The 20,111-nt window shown below is 48.1% G+C and overlaps 1 protein-coding gene and 1 pseudogene across 1 annotated transcript in view; one reads left to right on the forward strand and one right to left on the reverse strand.

Annotated features, from left to right (window-relative positions):
• The window catches only part of PDCD11 (programmed cell death 11), a 37,042-nt gene continuing 16,931 nt past the window's right edge, over positions 1-20,111 (reverse strand). Inside the window, exons 16-36 of the mRNA XM_043987343.1 lie at positions 19,802-19,972; positions 17,106-17,325; positions 16,495-16,644; positions 15,769-15,884; positions 14,756-15,285; positions 13,652-13,717; positions 11,728-11,836; positions 10,655-10,744; positions 9,019-9,121; positions 8,547-8,724; positions 7,466-7,522; positions 6,372-6,494; positions 5,939-6,061; positions 5,156-5,474; positions 4,750-4,854; positions 3,798-3,944; positions 3,105-3,355; positions 2,261-2,429; positions 1,610-1,763; positions 996-1,161; positions 1-454 (exon numbers count right to left, since the gene is read on the reverse strand). Of these exons, the coding sequence (XP_043843278.1) occupies positions 283-454; positions 996-1,161; positions 1,610-1,763; positions 2,261-2,429; positions 3,105-3,355; positions 3,798-3,944; positions 4,750-4,854; positions 5,156-5,474; positions 5,939-6,061; positions 6,372-6,494; positions 7,466-7,522; positions 8,547-8,724; positions 9,019-9,121; positions 10,655-10,744; positions 11,728-11,836; positions 13,652-13,717; positions 14,756-15,285; positions 15,769-15,884; positions 16,495-16,644; positions 17,106-17,325; positions 19,802-19,972 (3,519 nt within the window). The 3' untranslated portion in view covers positions 1-282. The remainder of the gene's footprint in view (positions 455-995; positions 1,162-1,609; positions 1,764-2,260; positions 2,430-3,104; positions 3,356-3,797; positions 3,945-4,749; positions 4,855-5,155; positions 5,475-5,938; positions 6,062-6,371; positions 6,495-7,465; positions 7,523-8,546; positions 8,725-9,018; positions 9,122-10,654; positions 10,745-11,727; positions 11,837-13,651; positions 13,718-14,755; positions 15,286-15,768; positions 15,885-16,494; positions 16,645-17,105; positions 17,326-19,801; positions 19,973-20,111) is intronic.
• LOC122742818 lies at positions 17,905-18,642 on the forward strand (annotated as a pseudogene).

Here is a 20,111-nt window from a genome sequence, read left to right on the forward strand (position 1 = left end):
TATCCCTATAACAAAAAAGAAAAACAAAGTTCAGAAAAATGATATGATACATTGACCATGACTGATATATGTTCTCTCTCTCTCTCTCTCTCTCTCACACACACACACACAACACAAGTTCTGACAAGGGCGGATCACACCTGGTTTTTACAGGGCTACCCGGTGTCACCACAAACAACACTTACATAAAGCCCCTCCTACCCCTCCCCCCATGATGGATCTCTCCAGGAGAGATCTCTGGGAGGATGCTTGTGCACCCTGGCTGGGCCCTGGGGTCCATCACTAGCTGTCAGCAAGCGTGCTCTTGGCCTCCACATAGCTCAAGGCTTTCTCCTTGACGGCCTGCACCGTCTCAGCTGTGCCATGCTGTTTCTCATAGTCCAGGTAGCGTTTGAAGAAGAACTTCATGCGCTTGGGAGCCAGACTCAGGTGCACCACTCGCTCAAAGATGTCCCTGGGTCACAAGAATAGAGGCTCAGGGAAATGGGGAGGGGAGAGTGGTGCTCCTGGGCCCAGGAGATGGGGACGGAGTCCCAGGAAAAAGACCTGAACTCAACGTTGGCCAGCAGCCCCACATCTCAGTCCCAGCTCAGCCCAAGCTAGTCAGGCAGCCCCCACCCTCAAGCCCTGCCCCATGAGAGAAAGCCAGGAATAAAATGAGGTCATGCCCAAGAAAGTGCTAGAAATGAAAGCTGATGCAATTAATTATTAGGAGGGCCCGAGTTTTCTGGCTTCTAGCCTAGTGAGCCCATGCAGCTTCCCAAGGCCGGAAGCTCCCCCCTCCCCCCCATTGGACAAAAATCTTCTGATAAAAGGATAAAAAAATGGTTGGAAGGTGGAGAGAAATAAATGCGGGAGCACCTCTTCAGACACACCCAAGCTGGTTTTGTGATGGCTAGAAGTAAAAATCTCATGGTGGCCGCCTTAGGGCCAACGAGCCCTTGCCTCCCTACTCTAAGGCTGGCCTGCTCCTCGTCCCCCTCCCTCCTACTTACCGGACTTCCTTCTGGTTCCCATGCTTGATGACCATGTCAATGTAGACGGACCAGACATCTGTGCGCTTTGGGTAGCTGCTAAGGGTGTTCTCAAACATGGCCTTGGCTCGTTCTGCGTCCCCCAGGTGGAACTCAAGCTGGGCAAATTTGGAGATGACATCCACATCTGCAATGGCAAAGGGGACTCAGACACTCAGACCACTGGCCGGAGTTCTTTCTCTCACAGACTGAGTTCAACATGATGGGGAAGGATGCCCACTCCTACTCCTCGGTCACTGTTCCCAGGATCCTGGCCCTTTCTGGAAAGACAAAGCCTAATCTGGGATTACTAGGCATGTTAAGGATGGGGAAGGTAAAGTCAGGGATGGGTCCTAATTTTACTGGCCACGGGCAAAGTCTTTATCTAAGCCCACAGCATCTCAACAAGGTTTAATTATGTTATCCTCATCTTAGGGAAATGGGACTCCGGGAAAGCCAATCCCAGTTTTATGCAAAACCAACTACACCAAAGTCCCCCTGACAAGGAGGCCTACCCTCTGCTAAGCTGGAGAAAGCCCAGAAGCCCCCCCTTGGGGAAGGCAGAGAGAGGGACAAGAGAGACAAGGAGGCCTTACGTTCTTTCTGAGGCAGACAAGCGAAGGCCCGCTGCAGCAGGCGGTGACTGGCGTCGGCTTGCCCCCTCTGAAGGAGGAAGGCACCGTATTTGATCCAGACGCTCTTCTCTTGTCGGAAACGTTTCAACATCCGACTGTAGAGCTCTTCGGCTGCCTGGGGAAAAGAGAACAGAGGAACAAGAGAACCAAGCTGAAGCCCAGGCCTACTCTGCAGATGAGGGATCCTCCCAGTCGACATTGCTATTGTACTCAGGGAGAGGTCCCTGAGGAGATGGGAGAAGGACAAAGAGGTATGGGAAAGACAAGGAGAAGGCACCAGACTTGGACAGAGACACCACTTTTCTTGTCTACCGTACACCACAGACACAACTGGCATTCTGCTGACCCCTTCACCTCCAAGTCATTTCCACATCTAGCAATTGACTGAACCTCTAAAAAGAGAGAACTATTCTTCCCATTTTATAGATGGGACACTGAGGCCCAGGATTGTGAAACGATTTCCCTAAAGTTACAGGGAGAGCTGAGGACTCTCAACTTCCAGCCCTGCCTTTGTGATGCCCACGGGCAAGTTCTGTCTGGAGCAGGGATGGGGAAGAGATTCCTCTGGGGCTTGAAGGGGAACATCTCCAATCAAGAGGCTGGGAAACCGACCTGGTACTTCTCCGACTTGGTGTAGATGTCGGCCAGCTGGACAAAGACCTTCAAGGGCTCACAGTACTGCACGGCCCGCTCAAAGACCTTGGTCAGAGTGTCCTTGGTACCGTACATGTTCTCCAGGTTCATCAGGGCCACCCACACATTGAGCTTCTCCTGCTCTTCTCTGGGAGTGCAGAGGGGAAGCAGGATACAGAGGGGTCAAAACTCATGCTCTAGTCCAATAGATCTCTTTTACCTCCATCTAGAGGGGATGTCTCGATGCCTGAAATAGAGACTATGACCATCCCCCGAGAGCCCCCACATCTCTCTCACCCCCTCAATGTCAAGGAATAGGCTTAGAGAGCAATCTTGAGTCATCCCTGCCTCCCAAAAGTATGCACAGAAGCCTGGATCCTTTATTCTCTATTGCTCCCTGCTGGATCCAATTCTGCAGGGGAGGACACGCAATACCTCTTAGGCCCTAAAAACAGATCTTTCCTGGAGGGAGTGAAAGCCTCGACTCATTGATTTGGGGGTGGGGGTGGGGAATATTCCTGAACACAAACTCTCCCTCCTTCTCTGAACCAGCAGAATCTGGATCTCTTATTATTTGATCTATCCCTATGAAATTAAAAGCTACAAGAAGATAATTTCCTACGTTCCACTCATCCCTGTTCTTATCACAAACAGAAAAAGTAGTAGCCCCATCTCCCCCAGATACTCCCTAAACCCAGGTGCTCATGACCAGTAGGTCTGATGGGCATCAGCAGTCTGCAAGCTAACTCCAGCCAAACCCAATGCTCCCCAAAGACATAGGATCCCTCCCTACTCGGTCGAGCTGTGAGGAGGGAGCCTCTACCTGAAGGAAATGGACTTGAGTGCCCTCTCAGCCACGGCTCGGGCCTTCTCGATTTCCGTGGCATGCAGGTGGAAGGCCATGTACTGAAGCCATAGAATGGAGCTGTTGGGGGAGCTCAGGACCAGGCGATCAAAGTCGTCGGCAGTCTGGGGCTGCCAATTGGGGTCCATCAGGGCTGTCTCGATGCGCACCAGCTCCTTCTCTGCCTGCTGCTTCTCCAGCTCCTTGTCCTTCTTGCTCTTCTTCTTCAACTAGAGAGGGAGCAGGTGAGAGTAAGTGGTGGCATCCAGGGCTCAGCTCTGATCCTCCCTCGGGTAACACGCTGACAGATGGCCTAGAAGGCATCTGGACTCAGGCCTGACACCACCCTCTCATTCTCCTGGCCTCCTGGGAGCCCAGAACCCCATTGGTGGGCATTTCAGTCACTATCATTACTGTGCCCATTAGTCACAGGCTCAACCCTGTGAGGGTTCCAAGGCCCTTGAACTATCTTACTGTCACATCTGCCCTGGGCTGAGGCTCCTATGGAGCAGAGTTGGAAGCTTCCCATGAGGCCCCTCAGGGCCTTGGGAGGCAGATTTAATAACTCCCTCGCGTCCAAATTCTCTAAGGCAGGACCTTCCACCACAAGGCTAGGTTTTAGAAAGCACTGCTTAGAGAGATCATTTACAAAAGCCCAGGGGAAGACTGCACCGTGGCTTGGCTGGCTTCCTCTTCTTCACTGTCCGAACTCTCCTCTTGGTGTGGCACGGCTGGGGTGAGCATGTCCAGACTCACATCCCACGAAAAGCCCGAAGATAGCTGCAGCCTGGGGACTTCTGTGGGCTTGGTCTGCTTCTTCTGGGAAAACCAGAGAAAACCCGAGGCCAGAGGCTTAGCAATGACCAGACACTGCCGGGAGGTGCCTTGGTCTCCCCAGTCTTGCCAAATAACCCTCCCCCTCCCCCAACCCCTCTATTCTCTGACTCTGACAAGACAGGGACAGGCACAGACAAGATGATGAATCTACTGGGAGCCCCAAGTGTGTACAGAAATGCACAGGGACACAGTTACCACTGGAGGGGCGGCGGGGGGGGGGGGGGGGGGGGCGCGCGGCTGGTGGCTCTGTAGCTTCACCTCAGTGATCTGATCTCATTTGATCACCATCATAATTCACATTTAAATGGACACCACCCAGTGAAGAAGGTGCTATTATTATGTTACAGATGAGGATACAAAGGCCCAGAAGTTAAATGGGTTGTCCTACACCACAAAGCCGTCTGGGAGTGAAATTAGAACCCAGATCCTCCCAGACTTGAATCCAGGTATTTCGTTTTGTTTTTTTTACATTGGGGTCGAGTATAGACAGACTTATGAAACTCTCCTAGCAAAGATGTTCTGCAGCCTATGGTCTCAAGGGCTTTTGTCAAATGACTTGGCCAGCATCAGAAACACCGTGTGCCAGAAAGAGAACTTGAACCCAGACTTTACTGACCTCAAGGCCGACCAAATCACAGAGCAGCACTGTGACTATTATGTTCCTTTTCTAGATGAGGAAATAAAGTCAGAGAAGGAGGTGAATTCCCAAGGGCATCCAGTTAGCGAGTGGAAGAGTCAGGAGAAGACCTGGGCCTCTGGATGGGCTTCAGGAGCCAACCTTTCTTACCTTGAGTTGTTTAAGTCTCTTCTCTTTCTCCTCATAATTAACTTCAACTCCACTATCATCTTCTTCAGAAAGGAGGTTTTGCTTTTTCTTCTTGTTAACTCTCGCCTGGGACAATGCAAAGAATGGAAATGGAAGTGACTGGTTTGTTTATTCAACTGGTATTTACTGTAACTGATCCCTAAGATCTCTCACGGTAGATCCCGAATGGCACCCGAGAAGCGGGGCTGGGCTTAGCGGTCCCATCTCTGCCTCCTGGACACGACATGGACCACCACAGCCTTGGGTGGTCAGCTCTACGCTTCAGTGCCCTTCCGTCCTCCCTCCTGGGCTCAGTACGACAGCCACAAGGTTCTCACTTTCAGTGATTTCTATTTTTAAAAGAGATCTCCTTCACATAAGGAAGTACCTGTTCTCCTTCCAACTCTGGCATCTTCCGCTTCCCTTTACTTGCTGCCTTCTCCACCGGTTTGCCGTTGGTCTTTTGCAGCTCCTGTTTCTGTTTTGTCTTGGGTTCTTCGTGCTTCTCCTCCTTCTGTTTTGTCCTAGAGTCACCATTCCCTTGCTCCTCCCCTTCCTCCAATTTCTGCTGCTTCTTAGGCTGACTGCCGACCATCTCCTTCCCCTGGTCCCGCAGTGGCAGACCCAGAGACTCAGGAAACACATCTGGCTTTCTAGTGTCTTTGGAGAGGAAGGACAGATAGACCAGGTTCTGCTTCCGGTTCACCCTGGATAGGCAGAGAGAGATGGCAACAACGTCAGCAACAGAAGAAAGGAAAAATGACCAGAAACAAAGACACAGACCGCCTTTCCTCCTAGGCCTGAGCTCCAGCTAAACTGACCGAGAGTCTGCTTGTCCCATGTACTGTCTCCAGGGAGGGGACTCTGCTGACTGGTGCAGTCAGCATGGGGCAGAGTTGGGGCTGCAACGGTGGCATTTGAAGCCCATGGCTGACACTCTGGGGCTAAGTCTCTGGACCTGCCTAGAACTACAGTTGAGTCAGAGGCCCCCCCCAAGCACAGTGCTCACCTCGGGCTATCAGCTAAATTCACCTCAGCCACAACTCATCTTTAGTAATTTACTTGAGAGTTGGCCTAGCTTTATTGTAAGAAGCCCACCTAACTCCAACCATGAGAGGAAGGGGGCAGGGGCAGTTTGTGGACGAGGGCCTGGCTCTGTTTCCACTCCTACCTCAAGACCTTGGCTGAAAGCAGCTTTCCTTCCGGGAGGTAAGTTCGGTACAAAGCTCTGTCAGACAGGAAGTACTTGGTAACATGCTGGTACCTGACCCGACCCACAAGGGTGGGGCTAATGCTGTAAAAAAGCAAAGACAAGACTGTAGATTCAGGGATAAAATCATGGTCATCCCGGAGCAATGAGATAAATCTGGCAAAGCCTAAGATAGGGCAGAGACCCCCCAAGTGCCTTAGGAAACAGACAGAACTCGTTCTGCAGCAGGAGGCAGCTTCTGGCAGACACAAGGGAGACACAACCTTCTTCCTCACTAGGGCTACCCGGTAACTTCCATGAATGATCCGGGAGCCTGGAGAATCCCTAAAAGAGGGGTTTGATAACGGCCCAGAGGAGGGGCCTCTGACCCAGCCTCTAGTCCCACATTTCTCACCGAAAGTACACCCCCAGCTTCTTGACAGCCTCTACGTAGCCCCGTAGGTGCTGCCCTTTTTTAACGTCCTTGACTGAGTTCACTTCAGGGTCTTCTATTTTGTTTTTCATTCTGGGATTTGTTCTAAAGGAACAAGAGAGAAAGAAGCTTAACTACTCTGCCCTGGTCTTTGTGCCGTTCTTCCCAGGCTGTTTATACTTAACACCCCACCACCCCGCCCCCCCCAGACACATACATAGCTTCAACACGGTCCTGCCAAACTAGCCCACTTAGAGTGTCTGAACATCCCACCTCCTGTCTCTGTCCTTTGCACATGTCCCCCCAGGCCTGGCATGGTTTTCCTCTTCATCGCTGCCTGGCTCAGGTCAATTGTTAGAGCCCTTTCCTGAAATCTGTAATTTATACTTGCTTTACTCTGTATGTGCTGTGTACATGCTATTTCCCTCTGGCACAGTCCTTGAGGGCAGGGATGATTTCATTTTTGTCATTGTATCCCTAGTGCCTGGCACGAAGAAGTCTCTTAATAACTACTGACTGAGGGGGACAGCTAGGTGGCTCAGTGGATAAAGCACTGGCCTTGGATTCAGGAGGACCTGAGTTCAAATATGGCCTCAGACACTTGACACTTGCTAGCTGTGTGACCCTGGGCAAGTCACTTAACCCTCACTGCCCCACAAAACAAACAAACAGAAAAACAGAATAGGGCTGCTCTCAAATGACCTCCTCTGGTGAAACACTCTCTAATTAACCCTGCCTAGTTACAATTACCCTTCATTATAAATAAATACTGACTGAACAGAGAAAAGCTGAACCCATATGACCTTAATGTCATTCACATCACGGTCTAATCACTAAGAAAACTGCCCAGAGAATGATGCTTCCCCTGCCCCCCACACCCCCACAGGCCAATTATATCCCTGTCTTGGGCTCTCTTGGTTCTTTGACCTCCTGAATCCAGACAGCCCAGAGTAGACCTTGAGATCAGACTACCTTTGTCTTTGAGAATTGGCATACAGGGTAATGCAGTTAGAACAACCCCGGTTTCTCTAAACCTGGAAACTGATTAACAAAGTGAGGCCCAGCCCAGAGTTTACCTGGACTGTCGTAGCGACAGGGTCAGCGTGGGGTCTTTGGTGGACAGCACACAACACCTGCAAAACAAGAGGTGAAAAGAGTGAGACTCCCAGCCAGGGCACGGCCGAGAAGCCAAGGACCAGCAGGCTTCTCACAGCAGGACCCATCCACAAGCAAGGCTTCAATCACGCTGCCTAGCACAGTTACCAGGGAGCTAACAGGAGGTATGGCAGGGCAAGGCCGGGGTGCCCATGTCTAGGCCTTCCCCCAGTCTTCTACCCAGTGAACTCAAATGGGTCCCCATTAGTGACGGAGTCAGGTCTAAGCCTTTGACGACCCGTCCCTCCCCATCTTTCGCCTCCAAACCCTCCAATCCAGCCACGCCAGACTTCCTGCTACTCCCTGCCGGACTCCTCTGTCCCTCCAGCCCAGAGTGCCCTCTCTCCTCTGGCCTTCCCCGGCTTCCTCCAAGAGTTCAAACTCACCTTCGGCAGAAGGCCTTTCCTAACCTCCCCCGCTGGTGTCATCCAGAAGTCCTTTCCCATCATACTCCGTTATCTTGTATATACATGGTCCTTGGCCTGTTGTCTCCCCCATTAGAAAGGGAGCCCCTTGAAGCAGGCCGGGGATGGTGCTTTTGCCTTTCTTTGTAGGCACAGTGGACAGCGCACAGGGAGCACTTAATCAATGCCTATTGGCTGAAGCTCTGTGCAACATTAAAGTGCTTGGCAATATAAACCATCGGGCCATTTTCAGTTTTGTCTTTGTGATCTCAGAGCATATCACAATGCCTGGAATAAAGCGGGACCCTAATAAATGCTTGCTCAATTGCCAAGTCGCTGGCCCATCGGGTTTTTCTTCTCACAGGAAAGGGATGGCCCACTTAGCTTACTTATCCCAGAGTTGTGGAGGGAATAAACCAAAACCAGATGGGAAAGTATTTGGACACCGTTACAAATGGAATCAGCAGTGACTGACCAGGCGTCAGCCAAGGCCCCCCAGGAGTTTCCGTTCTCATTGGTGAGACGGGGCTAAAACGTGAAGAACCAGCGAATGGAGCAGAGCGGGAGTGGGCAGAGAGAAAAGGCCAGTCAGTCTCACCTGACGATCTTCTCCGGGTGGAAGCCTTCCAAGGGTGCCTCCAGGTAAGAATCGCTCAGGTGGAAGATGCTAACTTTCCCAACTGTCCCAAAGGGGAAGAGGACCTGCAGTCCCTCTTTGGGGATCACCTTCACCACGCGACCCATGGCTACTTGCCCTTCTTCTAACTTGTAAGGACCTGGGAGGGGAGAGCCGGACTCAATGGCTGCAAAGCTGACCGGCCAGGCCAGCTCAGGAGGGGTCAGGAAGAGCAGAGAAGCATCTGAAGATCAGCCTTCTCCTGACCCAGAGTCACAGCCTGGTAACCACTGAAAACAATAATGCCTAAAAGCAGATGAACTTCAGGAAGCTCAAGGTATCCCCCACATGAGACTCCTCTTTGAACAAGGAGAATGAGTCCTTATCCCCCACCCTGCCCTGCTGGGGTGAGGCCACTTTCCTGACCCAGCCAGGGGACGTTTCATCGCCATACCTATGAGAGACAAGGTAAGGAAGCCCTTTGTGGATTCTGAGCCAACCACAGTCGCACTCAGGGCTTGGCCAATCTTGAAGTTCTTCTCTGGATGCTTCAGAACCTGGATGAACAAGAACTTGATTCAATTTCCTTTGCTAGGGCTCAAAGGTTTTTTAAAAAACTGTAATATAATCCCTGCATCAAGGAGCTTACTGAGGTGATAGATGACCCATATAAAGGTAAATACGATACAAGACAGGCAGCAGTGGGGGCAAAGGAGGGTTTAAAGATGCTATAAAAAGCCATGAAGGGATTAGAGAATGGCAGTTGGGGGGGAAGAAGAGGAGAAAGGAAGTGGCACCTGACCAAGCTAAAGAAGAAAAGAACTCTGAATAATGAAGAAGGAGGAGGAGTGCATTCCAGATGCTGGGAGACACCAGGCAATAGATATTAGTCCTGTATGTTTGAACATAAAACTTTGTATCTCATCTGATCTTCACAACTACTGTGGGAGGTAGGTGTTAAGTGATGAGAAATAAATCTGCACGGGGCAGCTAGGTGACACAGTGGATAAAGCACCGGCCCTGGATTCAGGAGGACCTGAGTTCAAATCCAGCCTCAGACACTTGACACTTCCTAGCTGTGTGACCCTGGGCAAGTCATTTAACCCCCATTGCCCCTCAAAACAAACAAAAAAAAACCAACCCAAACAAACAAAAGAGAAAAGAAATAAATCTGCAAAGGACATTAAATGACAAAAAGAGGAATTTGTATTTTATCCCACAGGAATGGGAAGCCACAGGAGGTTCTGAGTGGGTGACTTATATGATCAGACCTCTGGTCTTAGGAGAATCCTTCTGGTAGCTATGGGATAGATGGATTGCAAAGAAAAAAGTTTTGGGAGCAAGGAGACCAGCCAGGACACCCTTACAATAATCCCAGCAAGAGGTGATGTGGGCCTGAACTAGGGTGGAAGCAGTGTGCCTGGAGAGGAGACGGACCCAAGATGTTGTGGAGGGAGAATCAATAGCACTTGGCAGCTGATTAAATGTGAGTCTGAAGGAGAAGGCAGTCAAAGGTGACTTTCCAGTGCTCAAGCCTACATGACTTCAGGGAGAGTGGTACTATCAGCAGAAGAGGTGCTAAGAGGATCCAGTTTGATGGTATGAGTCAAGCTTTGGACAGGATGAATTGGAGGTGCCAGCAGCACATCTAATATCCAACAGGTGATGTAGGACTGGAGTTTTGCAGAGAGAATACAGCCAGATAGACAGATGTGAGATTTACCTGTGGAGAGGTAATGTGACTGAATCCACGAGAGTGGCTGGAAGCACCAAGGGGGTAGACAGAGAGAGAGAGAGAGAAGAGGGAAGAGGGAAGAGGGAAGAGGGGGGAACTCATGATGGGGAGATTAAGAAGGAAGATCAGATAGATGGCAGAAGAGCAATGTTATGGAAGCCAAGGGAGGAGTAATAAAAACTTTTTGCTCCTCCCCAAACTGAAACACTGAAAAAACCAACAGGGATCACCACCCCATATGCCCTGTTGTCAGAGTAACCATTACCATTCTCTAGACATATACATAATATACACAACCAATGTCCCCAGAGGCCGAGGGTCCCTGGCCTCCAGCCTACAGGTAACAGAGACCAACCTTAAAACTGAGAGAGGTCAACAGCTGAGGGATTCTTCCCCGAATATCAGAGCTTATCTCCACCTCAAGCCATTTTTTGATCACGTTGAACTGACAAGGGTGGGGAGAAAGGAGAAAAACAGAAAGAAAAACATGAAAGCTTTCTCCCTTTTTGTTGGGTTGTGAGGGACACAAACTCTTGGAACTACATGCAATTGCTTCAAATGGAATCCCATGAACCTACCAGGAAAAAAAGGAAGGCCCCTCCCCTCTCCTCTGCCATTCGCTGCCTCTCTTCAAACTGATGCAGCATGGGCAGGCCCATGTAGGCTGCAATCCACAGGGAGGGAATACCCACACTGACAAGAGCATAGAAGCATCTTTTTATTTCCAGAAGTACATCAAGGACCTGCCCTAGCAGCTCGCTGTCTCATTAGGAGTGGTGCTGTTTTTGCTGGTACCTCATCTGGCCTACCAGTCCTCACCCCAGAAGTAGCCCCCACCCATCATGAAAATAGATCAGCCTTTATTTCTTTGTGCCCTCCTTCCCAAATAGGCACAAGACTGTCCTTCCACCTTTGGGGGGACGGGAGGTATGAGGGAGAAGGCCTTTTGCTTAAAAATTGTACACTTTCCAGACACAACCCTGCGTTAAAGAGGAGTCCCAATGCTCAAACTTTAATGCACCTCTCAAGGCCTGGCTCAGATGTGACCTTCTCGATGAAACTTTTCCCAAGTGCTTCTGCCCATATTCACCACAGCCTCCTCTGACATTCCCTTGCAGGTACAGTCTGTGCCACATGGCTCAGCACTTAAACATACGATCTGGCACTGATCTCTAATTCTTTCAGTTCTTAGTCTTATGCTGTCAATTAGACTTTAAACTAAAAAAGTGCACGGACCACATGCTATTCTCCTTTCAAATCCCCAGGATGGTCTAAGCAAGGTTTGATACCAAAAACCTATGAGGTACCCCCAAAATATTTGTTTGCTTGCCGTGTTATGTTTCTGGTTTGGTCTTCTCTCTGCCCCTCATTGCTTTCCACCCCCCTTGCCCCAAAGAGGACACACTAGGAGCAGGATGTTCATCTCACCTTTCTCATAAAACAGATCACCATCTGGCCGGGAGAATACTGTTTGAGCTTCTCTGTGGGACTAGAGGAGTGAGCGCTGGGGTCGTTGCTGATGTCTTTCTTTAGCTCACTGTTTGCACACACGTAGAGAAGGAAAGAAAATGGTCTTGGTTTGTTAAGAGGAGAAGCCAGTTTGAAAGGCCCCTTAAAAAGAGCGCCAGGTCATATACTATGTCCTCAACTCAAACACGTCCACTCCCAAGGAACTCCCTTCATGATACTAGAACGAGATGATTTATTCCAGCTCATGCCCACAGGTCTACATAAGCTAAGTAAAAGTCTCTATTTTCCTTAAGCATTTAAGGAAACAAACTTTTTTTTTCATAATAATTTCTCAAATATCTTTCTCCTCTTGGAAAAGACAAGAGAGTGTGGTCTTAAATGTGCCCATTCTGATGGCACCAAGCCTGGATGAGCCACTTAATCATGGAGGCTAATGATGGAGAATGAAGTGTTCACTTTCACTTTAAAAGTGAAAGGAGGGCTGCAATATAACAAAAAGAAACCAACCACACTGAAATAAAATCATCACGCTATTATAAAACAAGTACATGGCTCCAGGTGTGAGAAAATAGTTATTAATAATGAATTTCTAGGAGAAACCCAGACTTGTTAGTGTTAGCTGCTCTCTCCCCTTCCCCAGAAACAAACCTAGGATGAGCCTTCAGCTTAAGAAAAGGAATGCAAGGGGCAGCTAGATGGCATAGTGGATAGAGCACCGGCCCTGGAGTCAGGAGTACCTGAGTTCAAATCCGGCCTCAGACACTTAACACTTACTAGCTGTGTGACCCTGGGCAAGTCACTTAACCCCAATTGCCTCACTTAAAAAAAAAAAAAGGAATGCAGACTGACCTTTCTGATTAGCTAGCAGAAGACCACCCCCCCAAGTCATGTCAATGAATGGAGCTGAATGATGTTAGCCAATTATCTTAGATCAATGTGTGGTGACCGGCCTCTACCAAAATGAGGATAAAAATCTCTGGAGACACAAGGCTCGCTTGTTTGCTCACTCACTCACTCACTCACTCACTCACTCACTCACTCACTCTCTCTCTCCAACCCCCTTCCTGGGACTCTCTCTTCATGCTGGGTATGTAATTACTTAGGCCTGTAACTAATGCAAAAATCAGGCAGACATGTGGTCAATACTTTATTGAGACCTTAATCTTTTTTTTTTTTTTTTTTGGTGAGGCAATTGGGGTTAAGTGACTTGCCCAGGGTCACACAGCTAGTTAAGTGTTAAGTGTCTGAGGCCGGATTTGAACTCAGGTCCTCCTGACTCCAGGGCCAGTGCTCTACCCACTGTGCCACCTAGCCGCCCCTGTCAATACTTTATTAATATGTGATCTTAATAAATGCTTACTGCCAAAACTGGTGCAATAGCCTTTAATTTATAAGTAGCAACATGTCAGAAACCCCAGCTTAGCCCCACAATATTTTAAATAACACACAGGTGATGGTTTCTAAAGTTCCTTCCAGGTCTACCGTTTTTGATCTGACAGAGGAAGAAACTGAAATAGAGTGGCTGGCATCAACCTAGACTCACAGAGCTGGTTAAAAGTAGCTGCAAACCTAGAACGCTACTCCCAAGGCCAAACCATGTTCTCTTTCCAATAGGTCAGTGGTGCCCATCTGAAACTATACTCAAGGCTGGTAAAAGAGCTAAATTCTCTGTCATAGATGACCATACCCACTAGAGCCTCAGTGGCTCATGGACTGGGAAGAAGATGGGAAGAAGAGGACAAAAGAAGTAGAAGTGTGCTAAGTTTGGGGACAGGCGTTAGGTAATTATACTTTTTTGGATCCGCAAATATCTGTTCATAACCAGAGGCTGGGAGGTAATTTACTAATACTCTACCTAATATAAAAGCACAGCTCTTCTTACCTTGGTCGAATACTCAGCTCAGAGACAGTCTGTGTAGCACTTGATGGATGGCTGATTGGGAGGGACCTAAAAAAGAAAAGAAAATGAGTTGTCACTACTTCTCTCCCTGTGCTAAAGCACCTCTTCTCTCTACCCAATGTTAAGCACATTCCCAGGGCAGCTAGGTGGCACAGTAGATAGAGCACTGGCCCTGGATTCAGGAGGACCTGAGTTCAAATCTGGCCTCAGACACTTGACACTTACTAGCTATGTGACCCTGGGCAAGTCACTTAACCCCAATTGCCTCACCAAAAAAAAGTTTTTATCCAGAAACACACACATGCACACATATGCACAGGAAACCCACAAAAACAGTATTGCTTGTTAAAGGTGTGGCTCTGGGACCCTTGGCAGTCCAAATCATTTTCATAATAATACTGAGAACTGTTTCTAATAGTGTAAATACTGATAGATATAATTCACATAAACAAAAGCTCCTTGGGGGGAGGGTCCTCAATAATTTTTAAGTTTGAGAACTGTTTAAAAAAAAAGGATTCTAAGTGAAACTGAAATCACTAAAGTACTATCTAATTCGGGTATTCTGCAGAAAAGAAAGGAGCTTGTCCTGTATCAAGAGGGAAGGATAACAAAGGAAGACCAAAACAGGAGTGAGAGAAGGGCTGGAGGGATTGGGTGGATTTTCCATTGCTGATAAGAGAGGAAAGGATGAACAGGAGTGGCCAGTGACCATCTCACCCATGTCCCACCCAAACCCCAGCTCCATCCACCTTACTAAAGTAGCTTTCTTTGAAAAATCTGACTTGCACTAAGCAAACCTGATTTATGAAAATCTGATTTTACTACGATTTTTAATTGGGGTAAGAGGTGTAATATACATCTTACAATGGAATCCTAGGAAAAAAAGATTCCTTTAGGGAAAGCACCTTATTCATTTAAAGTAGAACTCAATTCACCAAAGCCTGGTTTATACACAACTTTTGGGGAACATGTCTACTACTTACAGTAAAGCACACCAGGATGTGTGCTCGCCCAAACCTGGGCAACATCTCCTTAACTCAGGCTGACCTCCCTCTTGCCCCATGCCATCTCCCAAAGCCTCCTTACTTGTGAGTTAGCAGAGTTCTCTGGCCAATCACTCGGGCAGTGACTGGCTTTCCAACTTTAAGCTTGGTAGTGGGCTGGCTGCCAAGAGGCACATCATCCAGGATCTGTGAGGCGTGGATACAGCCAACAAGCCCGTTCTCGAGGGTCACAACGACATGGGTAGCCTTGACAGACTTCACTGTCCCAGTGACCATCTCCCCAATGGACAGTGTGGGTTTCTCCAGCAGACTGCTCACCACTCCTGGCTCTTCCCCTGCAGGCTCTGGAGCTACAGGGGGCAGAGCTGGAGTCCTCTTCTTGACCGAACTCTCAACGGCTAGGAAGAGGCCAATGTCACTGGGCTTTGCACTCTTGATGATCAAGGAGACCCTCTGACCAACTTGCAATTTCTCTGAGTCAAAACGAAAGGTGTCATTAAGGTGAGAGGTCACTGGGAAAGCCACTAGCTGGCCAGTCTCCACCAAGGAGGCTATGGCAAATGTCTTTTCCAGGTGCTCGATAACTGCTCGGTGCTCAGTGTCTTTCTTCAGCTGGGAAAAAACAAAAGGGAAAATTGTCCCAACTTTTCTCACTGAACATCTATTTTTGCCCTACAGTAAACATGAAATATCTACCTTCATCTTCATGCACGTTTCTTGCTTTTTCTCAGTCTGCTCCCTATGTTTGAAATAACCTCCCCTCCCTCTCTCTGCCTACTGAATTCCCACTAATCCCTTAAAGCCCTACTTAAATATCACCTCTTCCAGGAAGCCTTCCCAAATTCGTCTGGTTGGCAATGACTTTTCCTTCCACATCTGGATCTGATTTCTGTAACTTTTTTTTTTACTTATGTAACTATTTAATATTTATCATCTACTTTTGTGCATTCCAGTTATCTGTATTGGTGTCACAATAACTTAAATTTTACATCTCTCCTGCAGCTTAGCACAATGCTCTGCCCCCAGGAGATACCAGATGATCCAGTAAACCCAGAGGAAGCAATCCCTAAGAACCGAAGCCACAAGCCAGCCTACCTGCTTGGCTTTTCTGTTCACTAGCTCCTGGCGAAGGGAAACGAGAACTTCTGACTTCAGCGTATCAACATGAAGAACAACAGCTTTTGCTCTTTGCCCAGGATCCATCGCCTTCCCTGCAGGACCCAGGACAAGCACAGAATTCATCCCTTCCTAGGACAGGGGAGCAATTCCCTTGTGCCTCCTGGTGCCCCATCTACAACCCCTCTGGGGGGCCTGGTGGGGAAGGCAAGGGCCTCAAGAGGGGCTCTGTCCCCAGGGACTTCCTTCTGCCCAGCACTAGAGACCAGCCTCTAATTTACCCAGGCAGAGGCCAGGATCACACTGGAGGAAAGCTCCTCTTTAAGCAAACCAAACATGGAAAAACCCACACTTTCCCAGGAAGTGATTATATCTTGCAAATGGGTTCCCCAAAGGAGTATTTTGTTTAAAATCACTCTCTTTTGGGGCAGCTAAGTGGCGCAGTGGATAAAGCACCGGCCCTGGATTCAGGAGGACCTGACTTCAGACACTTGACACTTACTAGCTGTGTGACCCTCATTGCCCCACCAAAAAAAAAAATCACTCTCTTTTAAAGGATTTGACTCACATGCAGCAACTAGAGCAGAGGCTATTCAGGAAGCAGCTTCCTACTGAATAGCCACATAGGACCAAGCTGGTCATTAGAAGGAGAAGCGGGCAACTTTTAACAGAGACTAAGGGGAAGAAAGAGGCTTTGGTACTCACCTCCCTGGTGATATCTGCTGGCCCTCAACACCAGGCCAGGTACTGAGCCACTGCTGAACACCACCGAGCCATCGCCTGCCGTGTCCTGTACCACCAAATCCACAAGTAGCCCTGGAGTCATCTCAGCCAGGGTTTGACTCAGCACAGAATCTGGGCAGGAAAAGAGACAACAGCAGGGATAAAAGTCTGGTGACACATTCCCCCCCACCTCAAGCAATATTAAACAGAATGAGGACAAGAAAAATCCCTTGGGTTGGCGGGGGGCGATCACACTCCCTTTTGGCTTACTGTCAGGGAAAGAATGGTTCAGTCCAGGGGCTTAACAAACCCTGTAATATGTGAATGTAATATGTAATATGTAATATGTGAAAACCCTTGCTGGAGACGGACAGACCCCGATCAGAACTGAACCAAGTCCTCAAATTTCCCAGGGAGCACAGCCTTCGGTTTTCCCTTAGGGTTTAAAACCCCCCCCTTCTTGCCACACCCCCATCCAAATATCCCTGGAATGTGGAAGGCCCAAGACTTATTAGAGAGAATTAATGTGGATGAAGAGCCCCCTCCCTAGCACCCCCCAGAGCAGGGAGATGAATGGCTGTGGCCACACATACCCCTGTTGCTCATGAGGCTTCGAACACCTTGCAGCTCCTCCAAACACTGGCTTAGGAGAGTGAGGGAGCTAACAGCCATGTCCTCCTGATTGACATCTGACAGACGCAGGGAGAGCAACATTCGCTGTTTCTCCTCATACACGTTGGTTACCTTTGCAACCACTGTCTGACCCTCAGCAAAGTGGTCACTGATTGTGGTCACGAACTTGTCACTCAAAGCCTAGAGAGAAGATGTATTAAAGTCTCTGTTAGCACTGCCTCAGGGACTGAATTTAGATCTCTCCAGATCTAAATGTTACTACCTTCACAGATCTCATCGATGGAGTAACCAACCATGACTTTAGAAGGACTTGGGCATGCCTCCCACCTCCAAATGAGAGGTGGTGGACTACTGGTTCAGAATACATATTCTAATTGTAGCCAATGTACCAATATTTTTTGCTTGACTACGCTTAATGACTTATTATTTGTTATGGGGAAGGGATGGGGAGATTAATGGGGAAGGACAGGTGAATGAGAAGTGTCAGTAATATTTTTTAAAAGATCATCAAAGAGAGGCAGCTAGGTGGTGCAGTGGATAAAGCACCGGCCCTGGATTCAGGAGGACCTGAGTTCAAATGCAGCTTCAGACACTTGACACTTACTAGCTGTGTGACCCTGGGCAAGTCATTTAACCCTCATTGCCCCCCCCCCCCTCAAAAAAAAAAAAGACCATCAAAGAGTTTGAAAGCAGCTGGAGCTACTGGGCAATTTTTAAATTTGTATTAAGCCAATCCTCACAGAAAACCAGGTGAGTAAAATGCAATCTCAGCAGAAAAACCAATCCATTTGACCTTTCAAACAACAGAAAAGCTTAGCAACCAGAAAAGAGGAAGTCGCTGGGATCCAGGCAAAGTTCCCAAGCAAGATACCAGTGATAGTCGAACGTTATCAGAAGGAGAAATACCTTTCCCTGCTGGACAAAACCAAATTCCTCGTTCCCCAGGAGCTGACCATGACTCCATTTCTAACTATCATTAGGAGTCAAATGGTTCTGACAGCCACTGAAGACTTTTACCTCCTGATGAACAACAAGACTTTAGCAAGCATGAGTGTCACCATGGCAGAGATCTACAGAGATTACAAGGACAAGGATGGTTTTGTGTATATGACATACGCCTCCCAGGAAATGTTTGGCTGCTCATTGATCATGGTCAACACTGAGCAGCCACAGAGCTTTGGCTCAGGCTCCTGCAAACACCTTCAGCCCACATCTGGGTAGAAGGTAACTGTCCTTTAAGTGATTCAACAAACTGTGGCAAGTGGGATTTGTTTTTTCCAGTAAAATACAGGCTGGGCTGCCATAAACTGAATAGAACCAATGAACAAAATCTAAGCAACTGTCTTGTTTTGGTCCCTTTTTTTCCCCCAACCATGTAAAGCCCTTAGAAAATATTGTTGTAAACCAGGCCTCTTTTTCAGAATGGGAATGGATTAATTTACATAATGTCTTCATATAATCTTACTGAAGAAAAAACTGAAAGTTGAAATTGTTTGAATGGCAAACACTTCTACAGAGTCACAAAGGAGGGAGAGACTTAATGGAAGCATCATTTGTCCTGTGCCCCACTTTCAGAAAAGACTATACTTAAATCCTCTGAGACTTTAGAGAATCTGTCCTATAAGCTATCTCTGTTTGTACCTTGTATAAAGGTAAACCCTGTTTAAAACCTATCTGCAAAATCTGCCTTTATTAAAGCTTTCGATGCTTTCTTTCAATAGTTCAAAAAAAAAAAAGACCATCAAAAAATAATTTCTAAAAAATTACTGGGGGGCAGCTAGGTGGCACAGTAGATAGAGCACCGGCCCTGGAGTCAGGAGGACCTGAGTTCAAATGCAGCTTCAGACACTTGACACTTACTAGCTGTGTGACCTTGGGCAAGTCACTTAACCCTCATTGCCCAACCAAAACACAAAAGAAACAACAAAACAAAAAAAATTTACTGAATGCTATTTAACATCCTGTTCTTAACAGCACGGAAACTAAGCCCTATTAAACTCCCATCAAGATTCTGGTAGTAAGGACAAAACAGGTTCTATCTACATTGCCCACTGCAGTTCTCTCTCCATTCCCCGTATGTACATTATCCACTGCCTTTCTATACCACAGGGATTGCCTCTATCATTGGGTATGGCATCCAAGATAATTCTTTGTGTCAAGGACTGTGATATCACTGATGTATGTAAGAGGGCCTCCTGCCAAGGTGTGTGACCACTTGTCTTTAACTTACAGTTCTGGAGAGTTAGAGTGTTCAAGTAATCTGACCAAGGTCACAGTCAGTAAGTGTCAGGGGCAGAATGTGAATAGGGGTCTCTGTGATTCCATATGCAGTGATTTATGCCCATTAAGCCTTCTGTTCTGGACTAGTCCAGAACAGCTCACACTGAGCTATCATCACACTGCACATGGTTTCCCCATGACAACCCCAGGAGCTAGGCAGCAATCCACAGCACACAATATTGTAATATAACACGACTGACCCCTCACAGCTGAACTTCATGAAATGTATAACAAACCCAGCTACTTTCACCTTGGGGAGTTCAGTCCCCCACAGGGCCATTTCCCCTCTTCCTTCAGTCTCCTGCCTGACCTGGTATATCACTCTTCAAAGGACTTCACAGATGAAAAGAATCCCGGGGGGTAGAAGCAGACTTACTGACTTGGGAGCCAATCCACTGAGGCCCGATGGGAACTGGACAAAGATGCCATAGTCCTTGATACTTTTTACAAAGCCAGTAAGCAACATCCCAGGCTGGAATTCAGAAAAGACCTTGGGATCTTGGCCACTCTCCACAGCAGAGATCAGTGCTGGTTTCCTGCATAGGACCTGGGGCCACCACATCAAGGAATATACCAGGAAGAACAAAAGGAAGCCAACTCTTCTAATGTCCTCTGTTTTCCCCTCCCTTCTATCGTCTCCCAATCTAATCCAAATCATTGGCACATGAGGGGCCCAACAGGAGCCA

This window comes from Dromiciops gliroides, chromosome 2, assembly GCF_019393635.1.
Source record: "Dromiciops gliroides isolate mDroGli1 chromosome 2, mDroGli1.pri, whole genome shotgun sequence".
In the NCBI taxonomy this organism is placed as follows: Eukaryota; Metazoa; Chordata; class Mammalia; order Microbiotheria; family Microbiotheriidae; genus Dromiciops; species Dromiciops gliroides.